The 25,689-nt window shown below is 51.7% G+C and overlaps 1 protein-coding gene across 1 annotated transcript in view; it reads left to right on the plus strand.

Annotated features, from left to right (window-relative positions):
* KCNK12 (potassium two pore domain channel subfamily K member 12) overlaps positions 1–25,102 on the plus strand; it is a 47,128-nt gene extending 22,026 nt beyond the window's left edge. The window contains exon 2 of the mRNA XM_069495096.1: positions 24,201–25,102. Coding sequence (XP_069351197.1) covers positions 24,201–25,102 — 902 coding nt within the window. The remainder of the gene's footprint in view (positions 1–24,200) is intronic.
* The last annotated feature ends 587 nt before the right edge of the window (positions 25,103–25,689 follow it).

Raw genomic sequence — 25,689 nt, forward strand, 5'->3', positions numbered from 1 at the left:
AGAAGACACCGATCCATGCCCAGGCCTCCCAGAGGGTCCGTCCCCTGGTGGCAGCCTCCCTGGTTTCCTCCGGGAGAGGCTACTGCATTTCAGGCTTCTACCAACCATCCCCAGCCTCTCCAAACTGCAGCCTCACTTCTAGCCAAACCAGTCAGCAAGACCTTGGACCGTCCACCTCCAGGCATTGTCACAGCTTTCACTCTGCCTGGAGTGCCCGTGCCCGTGCCCTGCCCTTCACGTGTCCAAAATCCACGTGGCACTGCAGGTCCACTCCCTCTGCAGAGCCCCCCAGCCCATCCAGGCTTCACTGCGCCTCCTCCTTCCCCTGGCTCTGCCGGTGGTGGCCTGACCCCCCGCCACCATGCCGTCTCCTAACTCGTGTGTGACTGCCTGGCCCACCCAACTGTCAGACCCTGCCTTTAAAAAATATTGACAGAATGAGTTTTCTTTGTTTTTTTTTTGTTTGTTTGTTTGTTTGTTTAGCTTCATGTCTGAGCACTGTTTTCTTTACTTCACTAATATGTGCTTGTTTTAGAACACTTGTAAAAGAAAGAAGCACAAAGAAGTGAGAGGGAAAAGAATCCCCACAGTTTCGCCACTAAAACAGTATTACAGAGATTTGTTTGCCTTTGAGTCTTTTTTCTGGATGAAAGTTTGGGGTCTTGCTTGTTGTGTATTGGTACGTGACGCTGAAATAAACTGTTAAAGCATCCCTGTTGCTGGATGCGTAGTACTCCTTGGAGAGGTTGTGCCATAGTTCGTCATAAGCATGACTGCATCCCCCACGGGACCTGCCCGGGGACCCACCCAGGAGGGCCCTGGTGAAGACTGTGTGAGTAACTGGCTTGTCTCGGGGGTGGAAAGAGGGTGGGTTATGTTTGGTGCGTGGTATGTGTTAGCTACAGGGGGGCCATTAGGAGGCTGGAAAATTACAGAGTGCTCAGACTGAGCCCACGTCTGCCAACAAAGGGCACTTAAAACAAATCCCTTGAAATTATAGCTTTTGCAATCTACGTGTTACTCACACAGGACTGATGTGTTTTAGTGGGAACATTGATGTTAGAACAATGATGTTAGCCATCACTAGGGCCTGGGAAGGAAGGGTTTAAAAGAGAAAGGTTTTCCCAAATGTTGTTCTCAGTAAACAATCCCTGTAATTCAGAGCTAGTATGGTTTATGCGCCGTGCAGAGATGCCAGGGGTTCCCTGAGTCAAGAGGCCTTGCCAGAGGGACAGTTCTTCAAAAGGGAAGCTTTACAGGCTAAGGCTATACTAAGAATTGCTGCAGGAAATCCTCTGGGGTAGCTTTATTCCTGACACCATGCGTGTGATGAGGGGGAAGTAGGGACCCCAGGGCAGTGCAAGACGTGAGTGCGTGCGTGTCTGCGTGCCTGATGTTGGGTTGGATGTTGGGTTGAAGGTCTAAGGCAACAAAGTCAGTCCAACAGAAAGAGAGGTGAAATGGGTGTTGATGTTTCTAGAATGTTGTTGGTCTTTCGCTGCCACCAAGAGGTGAGGGAGGGTAGCCCTGGCCACTCAGCAGCACATCTGGGAGCCCCCAGGGGCAGGGATGGGCATCCTCCTGGCCCCTGGGTGGGAAGAACCTCTGCCCTCCTCCCTTCAGTGGCAGAAGTAGCTATGAGAACTGAAGCTGGGTAGGCGATGCCTCACTTCTTGGCAGAGGGATGGGAAACAGAGACTTTAAAAATGTTAAACATCCTTTTACAGATCTCCAGAGTCATAGCGACAGCAGGAGGAGGGGGAATGACCCAGCCGCCACCCCCAGCTGGCTAGCCCAGCTCTCAGACCAGCCCCTTGGCAGCATCCAGGGCCACATGACCATCCTGATCCCATACTCTGTCCTTTCTCCCAAAGAGCACATGTCCTGGGGAATATAGCCTGTTGCCTGTTCCTGGGGGTTCCAGGAACAGAACAGGAACACCCAGCAGTACGTCTGAGCTTCCAATGAGCTTCTGCTCTGATAGTCCCAGACAGCGTTGCCAGAGATCCGCAAGGAAGGGTCAGCCACCGTGGAGCCTCTGACCTGAATCCTGACACCACCTCTATCACCTACTCACTGAGTGACCTTAGCCCATGACTTCCTGAGCCTCAGACTGTGCATCTAAAAACTGAGGATAAAAACTGTCTCACTAGATGGTTGTGGAGCATGGTAAATAAACTGTGTGCAAATGATCACTAATCCCACGTAAGCCTTAGTGAGGAAAGAGACACAGCATAGCAATCAGAGCTGAAAGAAAAAGTTGTCCTTTGTGCTCATTTTAGTGGTGGCTGTTGCTATTTGTTGTGGTGGCAGTGGTTGTGTCAGGGTCTGCAGTATAAGATTCTGGGAGCTCTTTTTTCACAGTTACATTGACACATCTGCTTAAGTAAGTTAAAGTTCCCACCTCAAATAATTCCTTGAAAAAGAATACATTTGCCGGGCACAGTGGCACGTACCTGTGGCAGGGGGATGGTTTAACCCCACGAGTTCAAGGCTGTAGTGCACAATGATCATGACTGTGAATAGCCACTGTACTCCAGCCTGGGCTGCATAGCGAGACCCCAGCTCTAAAAAATTAAAAATAAAAAGAACACATTCACATGTCAACGTGTGCACTGACCCCCCCCCCCCCCCCCCGTGTACTTGTTCACCCAGAAGTATAAAGTGTGTTCCCACTAGCCAGTGCTGAAAACCTGCACGCTTTCCCGTGTCTTTTCTTGTTTGTTGCTCTGACATGTGTTGGCGTCCCACACACTCAATGGCAGAAGCAGCCCGGGCACCTCCACCTGGCTTTGGTACTCTCACCTCACGCCATCCTTGCTGAGTACCTTAAGAGTCACAGTGTGGCAGTGACTCTCTGATAAAACAAAAATCTATGCAGTGTGGCCAGGGTGCAGCTGAAATCTCCTGAGAGCTCCTGGGCTCCTGAAAGCCCAGCCTGGCTGCAAAACCCCAGAACAAGCCCAGGGTTGCTGGAACCCACCCCAGGAGACCTTCCCTCAGAGTTCCCAGAAAGGGGAGCAAGAAGGGAAGGTGGGTGGCAGAGGCATTTTACATTTTATCAAGGTTTGACTAATTTTTTTATAACCAAAAAGCCCCTTGTTATTCTGTTTATTGAGCACCTACTAAGTGCCAGTGTTCCACTGAATCTGAGAGAGACTAGAACTGTGACCCATTTGCAGAGGCACCAGTCATTGGGCTGTGCCCCTGGGCCTGAGCCGGAGTGGGCTGAGGAGAGCCCAGAGGGAGGTGGCATCGCGAGGACCTGGAGGAACCCAGCAGGCCTGGAGGAAGCAGCTGGTTCCTTGGCTGCCCTTATCCCACCTGGGAGGTTATTTCTCTGGGTATAAACAGTCCCCTGCAGTTAGTGGGATAAATATAAACACAACCTCCTGATCAGGGCTCAGAAACTACGCTTTGCATGTGGGGCTCCCCGCCGCCGCTGCCGCAGCACAAAAAGAGCCAGGGTGCAGCAACGCGGGGCCTAGTGAAGCAAACACTGTCTTGGTCAGCTGCCGCTGCCGAGACAAAGCACCAGACACTGGGGGCTTAAATGACAGAAACCTATTTTCTCACAATTCGGGAGACCAGGAGTCTAAGACCAAGGTGCCAACAGAGTTGGTTTCTTCTGCCTCCTGTCTCCTGGGCTAGTGCACGGCCATCTCCTTCCCGGGTCCACACGTGATCTTCCCCGTGTGTGTCTGTGTGTGTGTGTGTGTGTGTCTGTGTGTGTCCTAATCTCTTCTTATGAGGACACCAGTCATATTGGATTGGGGTCCACCCTAGTGGCCTTTTACCTTAATGACCTCTTTAAAGGACATATCTACCGAAACAGTCACATTCCGAGGTACTGGAGTATTAGGACCTCAACATATGAGTTTGGGGGGAACACACTTCAGCCCGTCCAGGGACCCAGGAGGTCACTGAGACCATCCGTCCTGCCTTCAGCCTGAAACTCACCTGAACCTTCCTGGGTGAAGGAGGTCACCTTAGAGAAAGGGATTCCATATTTTATGGCACTACTGTGACCTGGAGGTTTTTGGAAATTGCTGTTGCTGATTATATACAACTAAGAGGCAGCTTGTTTCCTCAAAGGGTTTAAACAAATTAAAGTGCTAAAACCAGAATAAGCTGAACCGCAAGCTCTAAGGGGGCAAGACTGTGTCCTGGCACAGCACTTGCACACAGCACGTGCTCAAGGGACCTTGCAGACAGGAGGGAGAGGACAAGGGGTGAAGGAAGATACACAGTAACTGAGAGGAGGCGAGAGACGTATCCAGCGCTGGGAAGCAGCACTGCGGCGATGGCTGCCACGTTGGCCCTGAGCTCCCCATTGGAACGGTCAGAGCGGACACCAGGGCACTCAGTTCAATAAATTGAACAAGTGCCTCTAGGAAACCAGCACTCCAGATACCGGATTCTAGGAGGAGGGAATCTCACAGACCTTTAAATAAGGGACATGGGCAGTGATGGTTTTTCTTTGGTTTTACACAAGACACGGGAATGGATTTCAAATGGATGTTTCTATTCATATTTTCTGATGACCTGTCTGCACATAGAGATGGCACGTGGAGTTCCCACAGAAGGGGACTTAGTGCTCACAGTTGCCTGTGCCCTGGGACTCCCAGCCAGGCACTAAGCCCCGTGGCACAGTGACCACACCTCTCGGCTGGCATGGGCTCAGCTCTTCGTGTTAGGAAAGTGAGTAACTAGCTGAGTGTACACTGAGAGGGAGTTGATGGACCGCTGTGAAATGTTAGGACCTCTGTCTGTATTTTCTCCAAGCTGGAGGTCTGCCCTGCGAGACCTTCTGCTCCCTGCTCTGCCCTCTGCAGGGAGTCTCACCCTACGGAGGAGCTTCCGGACTATATTGCTGAGTGTTCACTTTGTGCCAAGCTCTCTGCTAAGTCCACAAACCATCCCATCTAATCCTCACAAGCACCAGGTGAGGTAGTGCTATCTCTATTCGATAGCTGGGGAAACTGAGGCATAGCGAGTAGTTTGCTGAAGGCCACCAGTGAGTGATAGGGGATGGACAGACACAAATGTTTGATTCCACGGCCCGTGGTTTAGCCACTGTGCTCCGACACATGGGCAAGTCACTCGGCCTCTCCAAAGTGAAGACAGTGAAGTGTCTGTTCTGGTCCTGAGAAGTTCCAGGCGTGGGTGTCCTTGGCCTCCCCAGGAAGTGGCTTCAGTGGCAGCCTCACTTACTCGTGACCATTTCTTCCCCTTCAGGCACCTTCTGCAGTCTGGCATCCACGAGGCTGTGCCCTTCCTCTCCTGCCTAGAGCTGCTTCCTCCCAATTGCCAAATCCCAGGGCAACTGTCAGGTTTCCACTTACTAGACTAGACCCCTCTAGAATTTTCTGGTCCCCTGACCCTTCATTCCTTCCTTCTTGAACTGCTTGCCTCCTCCAGTTTTGGTAATCTCATTCTCTCCTGCTTTTGTGGCCTTTGTCCTCCTTTCCTTTGTCCCCTTCTAGCTACTGCCCTGGTCTGGGCCACCCCCACGTGTTTGGTCCACAGCCTCCGAACTGGACTTGCCGATCCTGTCCTGCGATCTGTCCTCAACACTGCAGCCAGAGAGACACTGTGTTTTTCATTACTGCCACATAAGAAATTGTAATAGATAAACTTTGATTGAGAGTACATAGATAATAGCCATAAAATACAAACTGATAGACCTTCACATATTTCTGTTGTTATAATTGAAAGACTAAGGGCTTGAGAGATGAGGCTGAGAACAAATTCTGGCTCAGACTTGAGGAAGTGAGATGTCATGTAAGCCACATTGTTTCCCATGGATTCAATTTCCCCATCTACAAAATGGGGACAATGATGACATTGTCTTTACTGGGTTATGGTGATGACCAAATTAGGCAGGACATAAAAATCTGCTCCGTGCTGTTCAGAGCTATTAAAAATGTTGATGGACGGCCGGGCGCGGTGGCTCACGCCTGTAATCCTAGCACTCTGGGAGGCCGAGGTGGGCGGATCGTTTGAGCTCAGGAGTTCGAGACCAGCCTGAGCAAGAGCGAGACCCCATCTCTACTAAAAATAGAAAGAAATTATATGGACAGCTAAAAATATATATATAGGAAAAATTAGCCGGGCATGGTGGTGCATGCCTGTAGTCCCAACTACTCGGGAGGCTGAGGCAGGAGGATCGCTTGAGCTCAGGAGTTTGAGGTTGCTGTGAGCTAGGCAGATGCCACGGCACTCACTCTAGCCTGGGCAACAGAGTGAGACTCTGTCTCAAAAAAAAAAAAAAAATGTTGATGGTTGTTCTTTTAATCTAATTGCCTTCTACAGTAGCATGAGATTCTGCTGGTGGAGAAACAAAAGATAGTTATCAAATATATTCAGCATCTCTGCTGTTGCTTGAAATCTACTTGAATATATATTTCTCCCGCTTTTTGTAAAACTGTTGCTTTACCTCATGCCACAATCAAATGAGAGTGGTAGGTTTTCTCACCTTCTAGGGCATTTGTGTCACCTAAACGTTGCCCTGATGATTCACATGAGGGATTTGCTGGCTAATCTCTTTGTCCAGCATTTTCTTTCTTTGTCCCTCTTCCCCTCTGTGTCCATCTCTAGCCCCCTGCCTCAGGGCCTTTGCTCTGGCTACTGACTGGCCTGGAGCGCTCTTATCCCAGATCTCACCTCCTTCCTGGCCATGCTCCATGGCTCACTCCTGTAATCCTAGCACTGTGGGAGGCTGAGGCGGGAGGATCCCTTGAGATCAGGAGTTCGAGACCAGCATGAGCAAGAGTGAGACCCCCGTCTCTACAAAAAATAGAAAAGTTGGCCGGGCATGGTGGCGCACGCCTGTAGTCCTGGCTGCTCGGAAGGGAGGGCTGAAACAGGAGGATTACTGTATTCTGCCTGGGGTGACAGAGCAAGGCTCTGTCTCAGGAGAAAATAAAAAAATAAAAAGGCCACTTCCTTAATAAGGCCTCCCTGGCCTGCTCCACTTCATACCACACCTGCCTCCACCCATGCCCCACCCCTTTAGCCAGCTCTTTTTATTTTTTCCATAGCATTTGCCACTTTCTAACGTATCACATACTTTGCTTGCATATTATGTTTACAGTTTATTATCCATCTCCCACACGAAAACATAAGCTTCACAAGGGCAGGGAACTTTGTGTGGATCACTGATGAATCCTGGCACATCGTAGGCCCTCCGTAAACATTTGTTGAATGAATGAAGCCTCCTTCAGAGGCTCCTCATCTGCCCTTTAAATCCTGGGGTCCCCATTTTCATACTGTGTGTGCTCCCTGGGAAATCTTATCCATATGACCTCTGAACCCCTGAATGCCAACCTGGACCTCCCAGGCCCTCCCCCACTTCCTGCACCTGCTTGGCTAAGGCATCTTAACTACTCAGCTTCAGTGACACCTCCTCTGGGAAGCCCTTCCAGGCCTCTTCTCTTGTCTTCTGGCATCTCCTGGTATCTCCTTTGCTGTCATTTTCCTAGGGTATTATGATCATTGTTTGTCTTGAGGGCAGAAACCATATCTTATTCATTTTTATTTATAAACTTAAAAAAATAACAATGGGCTGGGCGCAGTGGCTCACGTCTGTAATCCTAGCACTCTGGGAGGCCGAGGCGAGTGGATTGTTTGAGCTCAGGTGTTCAAGACCAGCCTAAGCAAGAGTGAGACCCTGTCTCTACTAAAAATAGAAAGAAATTAGCTAGACAACTAAAAATATATAGAAAAAATTATCCAGGGATGGTGGCACATGCCTGTAGTCCCAGCTACTCGGGAGGCTGAGGCAGAAGGATTGCTTGAGCCCAGGAGTTTGAGGTTGCTGTGAGCTAGGCTGACACCTGGCTCAGAGTGAGACTGGGCAACAGAGTGAGACTCTGTGTCAAATAAAAATAAATAAATAACAATGATTGTTGGAGGTAAAATTTTGGTTTCAAAAGTAGTAACTACATCATTTGCACCATAGAAAATGTGAAATATTTACAAAAGCATATAGAAGAAACTTAAAATAAAAATGACCCATATTTCTACAACCTAGAGGTGTGTTCCATATATGGAACCAAGTATGTGTGCGTGCACACACATGCACATACATAGCCACGTAAATTGGAAGGCTGGAAAGAATTTCTTTTATAAAAAATAATGAATAGGCCGGGCGCGGTGGCTCATGCCTGTAATCCTAGCACTCTGGGAGGCCAAGGCGGGTGGATTATTTGAGATCAGGAGTTCGAGACCAGCCTGAGCAAGAACAAGACCCCGTCTCTACTAGAAAGAAATTAGCTGGACAACTAAAAATATATATAGAAAAAATGAGCTGGACATGGTGGCACATGCCTGTAGTCCCAGCTACTCGGGAGGCTGAGGCGGTAGGATCACTTGAGCCCAGGAGTTTGAGGTTGCTGTGAGCTAGGCTGACGCCACGGCACTCACTCTAGCCCAGGCAACAGAGCAAGACTCTGTCTCAAAAAAAAAAAAAAAAAAAATGAATAGCATCTGATAAAATGCTGTTAGGAGCCTCTGTGTGCAGAAGCACCTTGAGAAAGATAAAAGCAGCCCCTGAGTGCCAGGAGCTGGCCTGGCACCCACGCCAGGGCTGGGGGTTCTCCTGTGGAGCACAAGCATTTCCTGGAGCCCCTGCAGCAGATAAGGCCACCTTATGACCGTGACGGAGTGAGAGAAAAGCAAGACTATTCACCCCACTATCGTGTCCAGACACAGACCAAACATCACCCATCTAGTTAACGGGAGCAGCTGCTGCTTCTTGACCAATCACAGCTTTAGCCCTTGTTCCTATGTACTAGCTAAGAATTACTAAAATGCCCAATCCCAGAACCACCCCTGCTCCCTGGCAGCATCCCATCCAGAGCAAAACCTTGCTTCCTGGAGCCCTCCCCAAATCACCCAACTCTAGCCCACATGCTAGAATTAGTCCCCTCTGAAACTCCCCATGGTGTCAGTCTCCCTTGTTGCAATGAGCCAGTAAACCCAGTTGTGTTCGGCTGCTGGTGTGTTCCTGGGGTCATTGGCTGCAGGCCATAGACAATAGTACTCATCACAGTATTCCTTCCCCTGCCCTCATGCCTGGCACACAGCAGGTCTCAAAAACATGTGAAATGAATTAACTAAAACATGGTAAAATGAAAATATGTTTCTGGTATAGGGCCTGGTGGTGAGCACTAGACAAACTGCCAGTTCTGTCAGGAACTTAGCAGCTGTGCCCTGAGCACCTGCGTTATAGAGGGTGGGAGAAAGCCTGAGACATGGCAGTGTCCCCACTGGCAAGGCAACACAGAAAAACACAAAGGGTTAAGTACTACTTTGGAACAACAGCTGATTGGACAGGCGCTGTCACAGGCAGCACGGAACTCCATGCCTGGCGAGCTGAAAGTGCCCCAGACAATGGAGGGGATCCAGACAGGCGAAGAGAAAAGGAAATAAATCATTCCTGACCGTGAAAGGTGGGGTCGGGGGAGCTCAGAGTGGCTTGAGCAGGAGTGTGACAGGGGCAGAGCTGCGCCTCAATACCACGGATCTGGGACAGTGTGCAGAATGGACCTAAAGGAGAGAATGTTTCCAGAAAACCAAGGCGTCTAGGTGCCAGGTCATCAGGGCCTCGGTGCGCATGAGGGAAGGAGGACCAAAGGCAGGGCAATGACGTGGAAGGAGGGTGGATTCGAAGTTGGGCAAACTTGAGCTGCAGTCCTGGTTGTGTCATTTTCTGTGACCTTGACCTTCAAGGTCATTAACATCTCTGAGCCTTAGCCTCCATCTCCTCCTGTCACACAGGATCTGGTACAAACTCACGCCACATATCCAGGACATTTTGGCCATAGCAAGTCCCCCAGCATGGTACACCTGGATGCTTGTTTCAGGACGAAATCACAGTTGTGTTCTCTGAGCCTAAGGCTGAGCCAGGCCTCAAGAGGCGGCAAGGAAAGGCCTGTGGGTGTGAGGTCTGGGACCTGTGTTCTGTCTTGTCCCTTCACCGCCTTACTTCTCACAGCCTTGGATGATGACACCTCCTGGGTGGGGGCTCCACAAATCCAGCTCCCTCCAGCCCTCACCCCTGTGCGCTGAGAGTGGAATGTGCAGTGAGAACCAGCCCTGCCCTGCTTGGAGGAGGGGTGCTCCCCAGCCCAGCCCCGCCCAGGGCCACAGGCCAGCCCCTGGCAGAGACCCTGTGCTGAGGCGCGGTGGCAGCCCCTCTACAGGCCCATGGGGTAGGGCCATGTCACTGAGGGGCAGACACGGAGTTCTCCGGGGCCCTCTAGGGTACTTCCCTGGCTGCAGCTGTCAATTATGGGTTTGTTTTCATCACACCTTCTCATCTTTACCACAGCTTTGAAGCAGCCAACCAGGCTGCCTTCTGTGGGAAGGCCAGGTGTGGGGTACCTCAGTGGGATAGGGCCAGGGCCTTGGGGACTGGCCTGTCTGCATCAGCAAGTCATGCTAGTGCTACATCCCAGGCTCAGTGTCTGGCTCCTCAGGGGCTCTGCCCTTTCCCTGCATGCCCCTTGGCCTGGGCACTGAGGCCCTCAGACGTGCCTTGCAGCTACATGGACAGGGATGAGGGATGCTTCTCCAGGTATATAAAAACTGAATTGACTGAGTGGGTGGGAACTGTCTGCTTGACAGCAGGATTCTTTGCTTTACAAAACCAGATTTCCTTTGAAAATCTGCTCCTCTATCACAGAGGACTTGAAGTTAAGTGTGACTGAGTTGACATTGCATTGACATGCCAAGTTGGGGTTGATGGTCTGTCTCCCTCCCGAGAGGTGATGTGACCTCAGAGCTCTTCCCCGGCCGAGCCATCGGCTGTGACCACAGCCCTGTGTGGGCACCCTGAGGTGGGGGCTGCAGGGCCTCCTCGTCTTGCTGCCCCTTATTCCAGGTACTTGTCGACCAGGCTTTGTCCCATCCAAGGCCTTCCCTGGTTTTGGATTCAGTCTTCTCCTAAACTTCCGGGCTGAGCTCAGGGCTCTGCCCTTTTTGTCAGGGGCAGGAGGGGAGGTGATCTCATCCCTGAAGAGGATTAGTCATCTGAGCGACAGGGACGGATCTGGGGGCCAGGATGGAGCCGGGCTCTATGTAAATGAGTCATCTTCCCGCCAGCTCCCGGGCCTGAGCCTGACAGCTGCTCCCCAGGAGAGGTTGTTAAGCACTAGCTACCCGGAGGCAGAAGTAGTTAACCAGCTTTTAATAACTCATTTTGCTGAATGATTTCTGGTGAGGAGAGCAAACCTTAATCCCAGAGATAAAGTACAGAACGGGGGGTGGAAGTCGGCCCCACTGGCAAGCAAAGACGAGCTGAACTGCTCCAAAGCCGATTCTAGGGAGTCACTTGCTATCTGCTCATAGTTTACCAAAACTGTTTAAATCACCATTCAGTCCTGTTTTCCTAGCTCTCCTTCTCGTCCCCAACCCACCTCCTGCTGTCACCAAGTGAAGAAAATCATCCCCAAGGCCCCCAAAGAACAAGCCAAGAGCAAGCAGGAGGACAGGGAGGAGGACCACTTGCTCCAGGTGTCTCGCTGTCCTGGGTCCCTGAGCAGCCAGCCTGCTACGGACACTCCTACCCCACACGCAGCCGCGGAGGGAGGGAAACCAAGGGCTTCTGCTCTCAGGGACCTGACCATCCAGTTCTGCAAACTAGACAAATCCACAAGCGCCAACAAATGCAGCAGCCCACAGTCAGCAGTCCCATTTTTTAATCTGCCCCACCCCCCGCCACGCACACACTCAATGTGGGGACTGGGAAAGACGGTACCTACCTCCAGCTGGGCCTCCAACTGAGCGCGGGTCCAGAGCTGGAAGTGAGCCCAGAGGTGAGGAAACTGAGGCCCAGTGAAGTGAAAGAACAGCACGTCGGTGGCAGAGCCAGGCTTGGATGTACACACAGGCACGTTTCCTTGCCGCCAGAATTCCTCCCTTCTGCAGTGATCTGCCCATCCTTGCGTGCTCCACCTGGGGCACCTCAGCTGTAAGGGCCATGCCTCTCCCGTGGCGTTTCCCAGTTGAGGCTGGTGCTTTGGGGGCAGTCACTGTGCCTGGGCACTGTGGGAAGCACGTGGGAAGCACGTCCTCATTTAACCCTCACTATGACACTCAGAAGTGGGCGCGGGCATTGGGCCGTTTCTGGAGGGAGAAGCCAAGGGTTAGAGAGGGTGAGTCATGTGTCCACCCCTGAGCAAGTGGAGATGCCACAGCCTGTGCCGCAGCCCCTGCTCCTTGCTCTGCTCCCAACTCTCCGAGGAAGGTGGTGTTGGCCCTTCCCAAGCCTGCGGGAGTGGAGACTCGCTGAGTTTATCTTCTCAGCGTGAGGCTTCAGAGCTTAGAAGTTTCTAAAGAAACTTCTAAGGAAACTTCAAAGCAGGGCCCACTACCAGGCGCCAGGCTCAGATACTGAAGAAGCCACTGGTGGTGCCAGGCAACACTCGTTCCATAAAGCTCCGTAGGGTATGAGGTGGCTGAGAGGTGCTCTCGGCTTCTTCCCTTCCCCTCTTCCTCAGATTCCTGAACACTTTCCACACCAGGCATGGTGTGACACCAGCAGGCTGAATCCCTCACCCCACTGGCCAGCCCTGTGCACCGCACTCTGGCACTCTGCCGCGGGGGACGCCTTTCTTAAGCTCAGGCCTCTGCTCCCTCACTCTTGAAATCCCATCTTTAAAACTGAACACACCCCTTGCTCCATAAACCTCTGCTCATGATTCCACCAGGCGGACCTCAGCCCTGATTCGGATCTCAGCTGAACTGCATGCAGCTGGGGATTGGGACGTGTTTTAAATTCCCCAGGTGATTCTATTGTTCAGCCAGAGGTGAGCATTGCTGCTCTAGCCAAAAGCAACCTACTCTTTCTTCCAAATTCCTGCATATTTCCAAATTCCCTTCCAAATTCCCTTATCACAGTGCAAGCTCCTTCCTCTAGTTGCAAATCCCGACTCTGCCACTTGCTTGCTCTCTGATCTTGGGCAAGTTACTTACCTTCAACATCTTTATCTATTAAATGTGACTCAGTATACTCATTTCACAAATGAGGATGATAATCATTCCCACGACAGTTCGTCAAATCTAAGACACCATCGATTATAAATGCAGCATTGCTGCACGTACCATTAAGAATTTTAAATGCTGCCAAAAAAATTGTCAGGCCATTGACTGTAAGATGTATTCTGATTTCAGAGATATTAAAATGTGAAGGAAAAAAGCTGTGAATTAGAATCAATGAAACTCAGTGTCTCATAGAGTTGTGAGGATTAAATGAATTGATGTGCACGAAGCACCTGGCACGGTGCCTGGAAATAGTGAGGGCTCCATACATGGCAGCTGTTATCATCCCCCCACGTTTTCCTTACCCTGTAAATGCTTTAATGACTTTTCCAGTCATTCTTTCAGTACCAGCGCTCCCAGAAGGTTCAGGGCTTGTCTGAACCTTGTCCTTTTGGGGCCTGCCTCCGCAATGAGACTGGGAACCCCTTGTAAGTAGGGGCCACATCATATTGGCTATTTGGAACGAGGTTGCCCAGGTTCGAATCCTAGCTCCACCACTCCCTGGCTGTGTCTTTGAGCAAATTAATCAACTTCTCTGTGCCTCAGTTTCCTCATCTGTAAAATGGAGATGATGAAACAATACCTACCTCAATGATTTTTTTGTGAGTATTGAGTTAATATATGTAAAACACTTAAGACAGTGCCTAGTAAGTACATCCATAAGCCCTTAGTAAAGGTTTTTATTATTATTAATCCTTCTACTCACTACAATGAATAGGGGAATCTTATACAAAGTAGGCAGTAATAGTTATTTGTTGACTGGAAGTAGAAATTTCAAGAACCCCAAGGGTGAGAAATATCAGAGAGAGTGAGGAGGCTGAGGTGTGGGCTCAGTGGGCAGGGGACAGGAAACGACTCAAGAACTGGGCATGGCCAGGCGCGGTGGCTCACGCCTGTAATCCTAGCACTCTGGGAGGCCGAGGTGGGCGGATCGTTTGAGCTCAGGAGTTCGAGACCAGCCTGAGCAAGAGCGAGACCCCATCTCTACTAAAAATAGAAAGAAATTATATAGACAGCTAAAAATATATATAGAAAAAATTAGCCGGGCATGGTGGCACATGCCTGTAGTCCCAGCTACTCGGGAGGCTGAGACAGGAGGATCCCTTAAGCCCAGGAGTTTGAGGTTGCTGTGAGCTAGGCTGACGCCACGGCACTCACTCTAGCCTGGGCAACAGAGTGAGACTCTGTCTCAAAAAAAAAAAAAAAAGGAACTGGGCATGGTCCATGGCTCGTTAGGGTTGCCAGGACACCAGTTAGATATGACTTTTAGGTAAATGAGAAATCATTTTTTGGTATAAGTATGTACCGAATGATGCGTGGGACAGACTTATACTAAAAATGGTTGAGTGTCTGAAATTGAAATTTAACCGGACATGTTGTATTTTTATTTGCTAAACCTGACAAGCCTACTCATGACCTTGCCTGTCAGCTCGGCACAGCAGGTCATGAGTAGAGTTGTCAGGTTTAGCAAATAAAAATACAACATGCCCGGTTAAATTTCAATTTCAGACACTCAACCATTTTTAGTATAAGTCTGTCCCACGCATCATTCGGTACATACTTATACCAAAAAATGATTTCTCATTTACCTAAAAGTCATATCTAACTGGGTGTTCTGTATGTTATCCCCATCTCGTTTGATCCTTCCTGACTGGCTAGCGTTGGGATTAAAAGCCTCACTTTGATAATCAAGGATCCCAAAGGCTCACCCAAGGCCAGGCCCTCCCATGTCCCTCCCTCTCCAAACAGGGGAGAGCGGGAGGTGTGGGGTGGGCTTCAGGGTGGGCTGCGGGGTGGAGGGTGTGACTGACTCTCTGGGAGTGGGAGGGAGGCTCCTGGCCGTGCTCCGTTGAAGAGGACTGGACACTAAGAGGGCACCGGGCAAAGCCTTCCCTGGCATCTCAGGGCTGCACTGACCAGCTCAGACAAGCTCTCTGAAACACTCAAGTCAACTGAGTTGGTCAAATACATTCTGTGGTCACAGTAGCTTGGGGAACCAGAATAGTGCTAGGATTCATAAATCACATCAACACAGTAAGCATTCAGCAAAGTCCTGATGTAAATAAATTTTTCTCATGTTATTTGACCTATCTTTTTGAAAAAATCATGGGAATTCTCCCCACCCCACCCCCATTACACCTGTTATCCCAAGAAACCCACTTTGGCGTAGTGTATTACAGTTTGCAAAGAGGGTCATGTTGGGAGGTTTACATTTTCTAGCTGAAGAAATCAAGGCTCAGAGAACTTAGTGATCGTGACTTGCTTCAATCACTTGGCTGATAGAGGCCACAACAGAGTTCAAGACTGATACCATTTCCGTGTCATTGGGCTGCTTAATCGGGTCCCTTAACCACTGGCCCCAGTTGGAGTGTGTTTATTGCAGGTCACTGAAGGCCCAAGCAGGAGAGGGGTTCCTGGGCTCCTGCAGGTGCAAGTCTGGAGGTAAAGCAGGCAGCATGGCTGGCTTGATCTGACGGCTCATTAGGGTAACCCAGATCTCCTTCCTTCCATTCAGCCTGTGTAGCATCACCTTCATCCTAGAGCCGGCTCTCCGTGTGGCTGCAGATGGCTGCCAGCCACACCTGGGACCACCTCCTGCTCCCTGCGTGCCCAGGGCAGCTCTTATGAGAGTGAGAAGCTTTTAATCCAGAAATGCTCAGAAAAATTATTCTCTCATCTCATTGGCCTGAATGGGGTCACAGGCCCATTCCTGAGCCAACCTCTGTAGCCATGGGAATGCCCTGCACTGACTAACGTAGGCTGCCAGTCATGGTGAGGAACTGGATTATCCTCACTGGCCAACACCAACAGAGCCCATTCCTGGAGCTGGGTCAGTTGTCCAAGTGGCCCGGCTGCTACACGGTCCAGGGTGGGGGGGATGGCTGTTAAGGAGACAGCTACAACGTCCACCACAAGGGTTTTAGGTTGATGGGAGCTTAAATAAAAATATTTGCAATGGGACAGATTCCAACTAGTAGGGTCATCTGGGACACCGTATTAAAGCTGTTTCTTAAAGGAATGGCTTTAGCCCATTTACATCTGATTCATCTGGGGATATTTGTTAAATTGCAGATTGCTAGGGACCTTTTCTGACCCACTAAATATACCTCTCAGTGAAACTAACCTTGGAATCTGCATGTCCATCATGCATCCCAGTTGCTTGGAACATCCTGGTTTATACATGCTGTCCTGGGGTAGTTATTCGTAGTGCCACTTTTACTCTCAAAAGTATCCCAGATTGGACAATACAGTAAATCATACTTCCCTCCCTCAGAGTTGACAGCGCAGAGCCCAGCAGGAAAAGATCCCAGAGGGTAATGAGCCAAGACTTCCCATCTGTCTGGCACAGTGGAAAGCGCACGGGCTTCAGGGTCAGCCCAGCCACTTACAAACTAAGTCGATGAGTCCCTTTATCTCCCTCTGCCCACTTGAGTGCCTGTGTAGCTGGGTGTAACACTGCCTCCCTCACAGAGCGGTTGGGGGACGGGAGGGGGTGGTATCGAGGGTCTAATAGAGGCTGCCACCCAGGGGTGCACGGTACAGATCGGTGCTGGCCTCTGCATCTCGCTTCCCTGCTCTTTGAGCTGAACTCCAAAGGCCCTGTCACCAGGGCCCCATTTGCGAAGGCGGCACCAGACAGGCTGTGGGAATGAGCTTCACAGCTTTTGTCAAAGTGGCATAATAAAGCCCCCAAGTGTCTGCTCTTTGCAAACTGGGATGGCAGATCAATTGTGGCATAAACAAAATAGCAGGCTTGGTGTGAAACCGGGGACAGATTACGCCTCTGCAGGGTGTGACTGGGGGAGGAGGAGATTCTCAGGGTGGCTTGGTTTGCCTTTTCTCTGGCTGAAGCTTTGAGGCCCCTCTCCAGAGCCAGCCTGGCTCCCAGTCTGGGGAGCAACTGGCTAGGCAGTGACACTAGGCACAGATCCCACTGCCCTCAGCAAGAAGCCTGTCCCCAGGGTCTCAGTGTCCCCCAGAGCTCAGATTCTACTGATGTTGATAGGCAAGAGGGTGGACTGTGCCCCCCCAACCTTGCCTCCCAAGCTGACTGTGGTTTGCAGGAAAGCAAAGGGCAGCGAAGCAGGCCCAGGGAGTCAGATCTCAGGAAACAGAGCATACGAAGGGCACTGGCTTCTTGACTGCCCTCTGCACTGTCAGAGAACCTCCTGATCTGCTCGCCCCTTCATTCTGAGTGGAGAGTCCCATACAGCTGGTCCAGTAACTGGCGAGATTTTGGGCCTACAGTGACCTCCTGGCTAAATGGTTATGCTGAGTGTAAGCTAGCCAGGGCCACCAGATGACCCCAGGACAAGTTCTGGTCCAGATTCTATGTTGGGACAGTAGGTAAGAGCTGTGCCCTGCCCAGGGGTGAGCCTGCTGGCAGCAGAGGGCCAGGGTCTGTGTAAAACCCTTAAGAGACAGTGCGAGGGGACCCTAAGCAGGCAGCCCAGATGCTCTGTGGGGACAGGAGCTGCACCTGTCTGGTTTCCCACTATATCTCTGAGCTGCCGAGCTAGGTCCTCAGTAAATGTCTGCTGATGTTGGTCTTAACAGCTGCAGATCCGGTGTTGGTTGCCTTGTTGAGGCCCTAGCATAAGGCCACACTCCTGTGGGTAGGGGGTAAGAGGGGTCAGGATGCAGGCCTCATTCTAGATCCTAAACTGCAATGGGGGGGGGGGTGTCTTGGGGCAGAAGCCAGGAGTCCAGACTTGTAGGAGTTCAGAGGAATCTGAGGATGTTCCCAGAGGGTGGAGGAGATGGCTTTGGAGACACGGAAGTAGGTCAGGCAAGGCAGTCCTGTGGGGACCCCAAGGGGCAGATGTTAGCCAGAAGCAGCAGTCCCCTCTGCACCTTGTGCTTGTGCTGTCCCCACGCCCCGGGTCAAGCCTCATCTAAATAGCCTAGTTTGTCTTAGCTGTGCCACGGGAAGGTGAGGAGTCAACCTTGGCTGGAACATTAAGGGAAGAGCAGTGGCCCCTCTCCCCTGTCCAGGAGGCAGCAGTAATGGCCACAGAGGACACAGGACTCTTGGGAACAGGAATCACAACTGAGGGGTAGCCTCTCCCCCATGAAGATGCTTTCCTGGCTGCAGCCCGGAAGGACTGCAATTTGGTTTTTAAGAGCGTGGAGTGTCCTGTGGCGCCCTCAGAAGGCAGGCGGTGTGGTGGAAACAGCATGTACTCTAGACACCCGCAGACTGGCTCTCAGGCTCAGCCCCGCCATTTCTAAGCTGCAGGGCCTTGCAGCTGCTTCACCCTGTACCCCACGGTGTCCTCGTCTGCTGAGCTGGTGCCTCCTCCACAGGCTGTGGTGGAGATGAAGTGAGATGAGACACGCAGGGCTGGCACTGTTTGGTGGTGGCCTTCACCACAGCAGAAAGTAAATCCTGATGGACCCAGTTTATTAAATGGGCTGACACAGGAAATGGCTTTGTCTCATCTATTGTCTCAAGAACTCCCTTTTGGATCCTTGAACATCTTGGGTAGATGCTAGAGTTTTCCAAATAGTTCTTTTGTTTTGTTTCTTAGCACCAATTTCAAGACTGACATTCATTCTCAGATGGTAAATCAAATCTTCAAATTCATTTTTTTTTTTTTTTTTTTTTGAGACAGAGTCTGGCTCTGTTGCCCCGGCTAGAGTGCTGTGGTGTCAGCCTAGCTCACAGCAACTTGAAACTCCTGGGCTCAAGCAATCCTTCTGCCTCAGCCTCCTGAGTAGCTGGGACTACAGGCATGTGCCACCATGCCTGGCTAATTTTTCCTATGCATATTTTTAGTAGAGACGGGGGTCTCTCTCTTGCTCAGGCTGGTCTCGAACTCCTGACCTCGAGCGACCCTCCCGCCTTGGCCTCCCAGAGTGTTAGGATTATAGGCGTGAGCCACTGCGCCCAGCCCAAACTCACTTCTTTTTTTTTTTTTTTTCCTTTGGTAGCAGAACATTCAATAAAAAATTAGTTATGAATTTTAAAGTTTGAGCAGGTTTGTCATATTCTTGGCAATTTTAATCTAGCAATTTCTACATGATTAAGAAGTGAGTGCCCATCTAGGGGATGGACAGGCTTGAAGCTCTGACTTGGGTGGAGCAAGGGCAATATGTGTAACCTAGACATTTGTATCCCCGTAATGTGCTGAAATAAAAAAAAAATAAATAAAAAATAAAAGAAGTGTCATTTCAGGAATTTCTTGTAAAAAAGTGTTTATAGCTCTGTATTTTGGACTTAAATTTATGACTTGCTAAATTTAAGCTTCCTCTTCAAAAAATATGACTGCCCATTAGGATCATTATCCTGGAGTAGTCCCTAATGATGGAATTATGTAGAGTAATTTTCTTTTTTTTTTTTTTTATTTCATCTTGTTATGGGGGATACAGAATTGCAGGTTACATACGTTGCTCCTGTACCGCCTTTCCCCCCAAGTCAGAGCTCCAGGCGTGTCTGTTCCCCAGGTAGTGCACGCCAAACTCACTTCTTTTTTTTTTTTTTTTTTTTTTGAGACAGAGTCTCGCTCTGTTGCCCGGGCTAGAGTGAGTGCCGTGGCGTCAGCCTTGCTCACAGCAACCTCAAACTCCTGGGCTCAAGCAATCCTACTGCCTCAGCCTCCCGAGTAGCTGGGACTACAGGCATGTGCCACCATGCCCGGCTAATTTTTTCTATATATATATTTAGCTGTCTATATAATTTCTTTCTATTTTTTTAGTAGAGATGGGGTCTCGCTCTTGCTCAGGCTGGTCTCGAACTCCTGAGCTCAAACGATCCACCCACCTCGGCCTCCCAGAGTGCTAGGATTACAGGCGTGAGCCACCTCGCCAGGCCCAAACTCACTTCTAATCAAAGCTTAGCCTCCCTTGCCCCTGCTCTGGCCTGACATGTGGCTCAGGGACCTGAGAGGGGTTTGGGGGAGGGTGGTAATGTTTGCTCTCAGTCTTACATCACTGGAGCCACTACCATTCTTTCTTAGCTTTTGCTGGTGGGGCTGCAATGCCCACTGTTAGAACAGGCATGAGTGCTTTCGTGGAGCCCATTTATGGGTCCTTGTGCCACCACCCCCCTCCCCCGGCCCCGGGACCACCGTCCTACCCCATTCCCTGAGTGGGCGCTGCCTTCTCCACCCTCCCTCCTGTGACTACCCCTCCTGCTGTCTCCAGCCCTCTGCCCTGGGTCTCTTCCTGCTAGGGCCCCCTCCCCAGCAGGCAGCCCTCTTGGGCAGTCCCTTTTGGTCCCTCCCTTCAGTGTCCACTGTTACCCCTCCAGTGACCTGCAGCACCCTCACCCATCCTGGCACAGCAAGTCCTAGCAGTGCAAACTGCTCCCATGACCACCCTCTTCCTCCCCTGCCAGTGTGGGCTGCCCCAGTCAACCTCCCACCCAGAGAACTCTCCAGCACAGCTTCGGCCAGGGTACACTGTCTGGCTGTCTGGTTCTCCCAAAATTCTCACCATGTGTCTGCAGCTCAGCTGGCCTCCAGCTGGGAAGTGAGCTGCAGGGGAGGGGGAGGATGCCACAGGACTCCCTCACACAGCACTTCCCCACAACACCCCCCACCACAGCACTCCCCCCACCACAGCACTCCTCCCCACAGCACTCCCCCCACCACAGCACTCCCCCCACCACAGCACTCCCCCCACCACAGCACTCCCCCCCACAGCACTCCCCCCACAACAACACCCCCCACCACAGCACTCCCCCCACAGCACTCCTCCCCACAGCACTCCCCCCCACAGAACTCTCCCCACCACAGCACTCTCCCCACAGCACTCCTCCTCACAGCACCCCCCACAGCACTCCCCCCACACCACTCCTCCCACACCACTCCCCCCCACACCACTCTCCCACCACAGCACTCCCCCCCACAGCACTCCTCCCCACACCACTATCCCACCACAGCACTCCCCCCACAGCACTCCCCCCCACATCACTCCTCCCACCACAGCACTCCTCCCACACCACTCCCCCCCACACCACTCCCCCACCACAGCACTCCCCCCCACTGCACTCCCCCCCACAGCACTCCCCCCCACAGCACTCCTCCCACCACAGCACTCCTCCCACACCACTCCCCCACCACAGCACTCCCCCCCACCACTCCCCCACCACAGCACTCCCCCACCACAGCACTCCCCCCCACACCACTCCCCCACCACAGCACTCCCCCCCACACCACTCCCCCACCACAGCACTCCCCCACCACAGCACTCCCCCCCACACCACTCCCCCACCACAGCACTCCCCCCCACACCACTCCCCCACTACAGCACTCCCCCCACACCACTCCCCCACCACAGCACTCCCCCCCACACCACTCCCCCACCACAGCACTCCCCCCACACCACTCCCCCACCACAGCACTCCCCCCACACCACTCCCCCACCACAGCACTCCCCCCACACCACTCCCCCACCACAGCACTCCCCCCACACCACTCCCCCACCACAGCACTCCCCCCACACCACTCCCCCACCACAGCACTCCCCCCACAGCACTCCTCCCCACAGCACTCCCCCCACAGCACTCCCCCACCACAGCACTCCCCCCACAGCACTCCTCCCCACACCACTATCCCACCACAGCACTCCCTTCCCACAGCACTCCCTCACCACAGCACTCCCTTCCCACAGCACTCCCTCACCACAGCACTCCCCCACCACAGAATGGCCCCCATAGAACTGCCCCCCCAGAACTCCCCCCACCAAGGCACTCTCCCCACCACAACAGTCCTCCCCACCATCCTTGGATTTGGGCTAGGCTTTCAGTACAGCCTGGGTGGGAGGGGGCTGCCAGACCTGTTTTGCTGTTTTAGTAAGTCCAGCATGGATATGTCTAGAACTTCTCTTTATAATGGGGAGTAATGTAGCATGTATTGCCCTCAGCTTTGAGACTTTAGCTGAAAATCCCAAAGAACAGGAGAATCTAACTCAACGTTCTCTTAGTTAGACAAAGTATTACTTTTCCAGACTCGGGGGTTTCAATTTCCTTAGGAATTTATTAATAGCAAAGTGATTCCTCAACAAGAGATTTTGTTTTTCCTCCACTAATAGAAGCAATGTTGTGTATACTGGTCTAAGCACCAGGCTTGAAGCCAGAACAAACAATGGCAGTCTGTCCCCAGCTGTAGGTCATGTCCCCTCAGCCCCTACTCCCTCAGTGAGGGGTACATCAGAATTAAAGTCCATTACACTTCTAATAGTCTAGGAATTGTTAAAAGTTTTTATGACTGCAAAAAAACCTCATAAAACATACAATTTAATAAATTATACAGCTAACACCCATGTCACTACCACCAAGGTCAACAAAACATTTTTAGAACCCCAGAGGTTCCCTGTGTCCCCTCCCAGTCACTATACCCCCTGACACCCCCCAGCAGAAACCCCAATTTTGACTTTTATCCAGATCACTTCCTCACTTTCCGTTATAATTTTGCCAGCCAAGTATGCATCCCTAGAAAATATTTCAGTTTGGTTTCAACTGGTTTTGATTATATTCATGGAATATTATAATACAGAATGTATTCTTTTGTTCAACATTCTTTTTGTGAAATTCATCTATGTTGTTGCAAGTAGCTGTGGTTCATGTTTTTTCATTGCTGTATAGTATTTCCTTGCATGGATAGACAATTGTTTAATAGTGTTACTGGACATTCAGGTTATTGATCTAGGATATTTTATAAATACACACACTACCATTCCATATATGGCCATATAAATTCAGAGCTGATTTCTTTATGAACTCATGAACTTGAGTTTGGCTTTAAAGTGTAGCAAAATCCCTCTGTCAAGTTCCTGGTTACACTGCTACTTTGGTTTTTTTCACTCTCTTGGGGCCAACTTCTAAATCTAGGGACATAATCCATCTTCCTCAAAGCAGGTAATGTCTAAAGATTTTCCCCTAACTTGAGTCATTAAGAATAAAATCAACACTATGCTCAGGCAATTGGGCATTTCCTCCAGTGAAGGTAGAAAATTAGCACACAGGTTTAAGGAATTTACTCTGAAAGTATTACAAGAAATATTTCCTATAGTCTGTTTAGGCAAATAGCCAAATGCAACAAACCCTTCTCCACCCCTTTCCCAGGGCTGACTCCACCCCGCCGGCATCACGTAGGTAGCCCTCCTGCCATGGGCATGGATTAAACAGGGATGCCCCTCACTGCCAGAGGGGTTGGCAGGTGCCTTGGTGCTGCTCAGAGAAATGATACATTTTCAGCTTAGACTGCAAGCAGCAGGTGAATCTCCCCATCAAGAGATTAAACCCCCTCCCATAACCAGAGTCAGGCAACCATGGGTCCCACAGAGAGACCACAGCCAGCAGCAGGCAGAGAGCTCAGGATGGAAGGGCAGAGCTGCTACTCTGCACTGCCCTGGATGGTAGGGCAAGCATACTGGTGGGCAGCCAAGTCTCCTACCGAAATCAGTTGATAAAGACTCCCTTAAAGCCTGTGCTTTGAACAAGTGGGTAAGAATTGCATATAAGGGTCCATAGCAATAAGCTGCAGTGCAGGAACAAAAGCAACCCCAGGCACATAGCAGGAGCACAGGACCTTTGGCCACAAATGTGAGCAAGGGTGATCAACGGTGGTCCTTGGGTAAGAAGGAGCTGACACCGAAGGGCAGAGCCACACTCACTCTCAAAAAATTCTTTTGTCAGTTTCATAAAGCTCTTTTCACAAACCATTAACTATAGCTACCTGATCACACTCTGCCTGGTTCCAGAGTGAACAATCCCAATTAAGGCAAGGCCCTTAAGGAATTCTGTCCTAACAAGGCTGTCTCCCAGGTTTGCCACGGGTTACATAAAAAAAGAAACTTAGGGGTGGGAACGAAGGTGCCACTTGTTGGCTTTGTGGGCATCTGTTCTGTGCGGTTTCTGTTTTGCGTGTCCTGAGGGTCTTTCCTGGTGACTATCCTGCCCCACCCCGGTGTATAGATCCCCATCATGAAGGGCAGTGTCTCCTCCAGCCGCTCAGGGGTTGGAGGAGATCAGGAACCATTTCTGGTGCCACCAAGGGAGGGAAATGTCTAAGAACTGTTTACCTCCACCGGAGTGGTGCCACTCAGGATAGGAGCCATGCCAGCACCTGCATACGCTGTCCCCCGCCCCCCGCCTGGTAGGGACCACCTGCCCAGCCAGGACCGCTGACCCTGTCCTGTCTCCGCAGGTTTTGGCATGACCACCCCCGCGACGGTGGGCGGGAAGGCCTTCCTCATCGCCTACGGGCTGTTTGGCTGCGCCGGGACCATCCTGTTCTTCAACCTCTTCCTGGAGCGCATCATCTCGCTGCTGGCCTTCATCATGCGCGCCTGCCGGGAGCGCCAGCTGCGCCGCAGCGGCCTGCTGCCCGCCACCTTCCGCCGCGGCTCGGCGCTGTCGGAGGCCGACAGCCTGGCGGGCTGGAAGCCCTCGGTGTACCACGTGCTGCTCATCCTGGGCCTGTTCGCCGTGCTGCTGTCGTGCTGCGCCTCGGCCATGTACACCAGCGTGGAGGGCTGGGACTACGTGGACTCGCTCTACTTCTGCTTCGTTACCTTCAGCACCATCGGCTTCGGGGACCTGGTGAGCAGCCAGCACGCCGCCTACCGGAACCAGGGGCTCTACCGCCTGGGCAACTTCCTCTTCATCCTGCTCGGCGTGTGCTGCATCTACTCGCTCTTCAACGTCATCTCCATCCTCATCAAGCAGGTGCTCAACTGGATGCTGCGCAAGCTGAGCTGCCGCTGCTGCGCGCGCTGCTGCCCGGCGCCCGGCGCGCCCCTGGCCCGGCGCAACGCCATCACCCCGGGCTCCCGGCTGCGCCGCCGCCTGGCCGCGCTCGGCGCCGACCCCGCGGCCCGCGACAGCGACGCCGAGGGCCGCCGCCTGTCGGGCGAGCTCATCTCCATGCGCGACCTCACCGCCTCCAACAAGGTGTCGCTGGCGCTGCTGCAGAAGCAGCTGTCCGAGACGGCCAACGGCTACCCGCGCAGCGTGTGCGTCAACACGCGCCAGAACGGCTTCTCGGGCGGCGTGGGCGCGCTGGGCATCATGAACAACCGGCTGGCGGAGACCAGCGCCTCCAGGTAGACCGCCCGCCCGCGCGCCGGGACCCTCGCCGGGCTGCGGGGCCGCCAGGCGTGGTTTGCTTCACCTCTCTCAGACGCTGGCGCTTTCTTAATCTTTATCCAATAAAATGAAACCAAAAAAAAAAAAAAAAAGGTTTTTTAAAGAAATACTATTTGGCCAGGCTTGATGTTATCAAGGGCAGGTTTTGGGGGAGCCTGTTTTCCCTTGTGAGCCCCCTCTTGGAGAACCGTGGCCCCCAGAAGATTCTCCTCCAGGAAGAGAAAAAGTGGCACCCCCAAACCCCCAGCAGGTGCATACCGCAGCGGAAAGAGTGCGGTCCCTGGGCTTTGCAGACTGGCACTAAACCCCGTCCCCATGCACACAAGCAGCGGCAACCCCAAAGCATATGGTGCAACTTTTCGTGGCTCTGAATTACCTCCTCAGCATTTAGAATCCTGGCCCGGCCTAGCAGCTTCCTTCTGGTCGTCAGAAGTGATATAGTCACAGTTTTGACAGGTGGGGGTGGGGAGAGCCATATGTTGCCTCCCGATGTATATATATAGAACAGCCACTACACACAGAGAATGGTGTAGTATTATGCAATGAGA

This window comes from Eulemur rufifrons, chromosome 19, assembly GCF_041146395.1.
Source record: "Eulemur rufifrons isolate Redbay chromosome 19, OSU_ERuf_1, whole genome shotgun sequence".
NCBI classification, from domain to species: domain Eukaryota; kingdom Metazoa; phylum Chordata; class Mammalia; order Primates; family Lemuridae; genus Eulemur; species Eulemur rufifrons.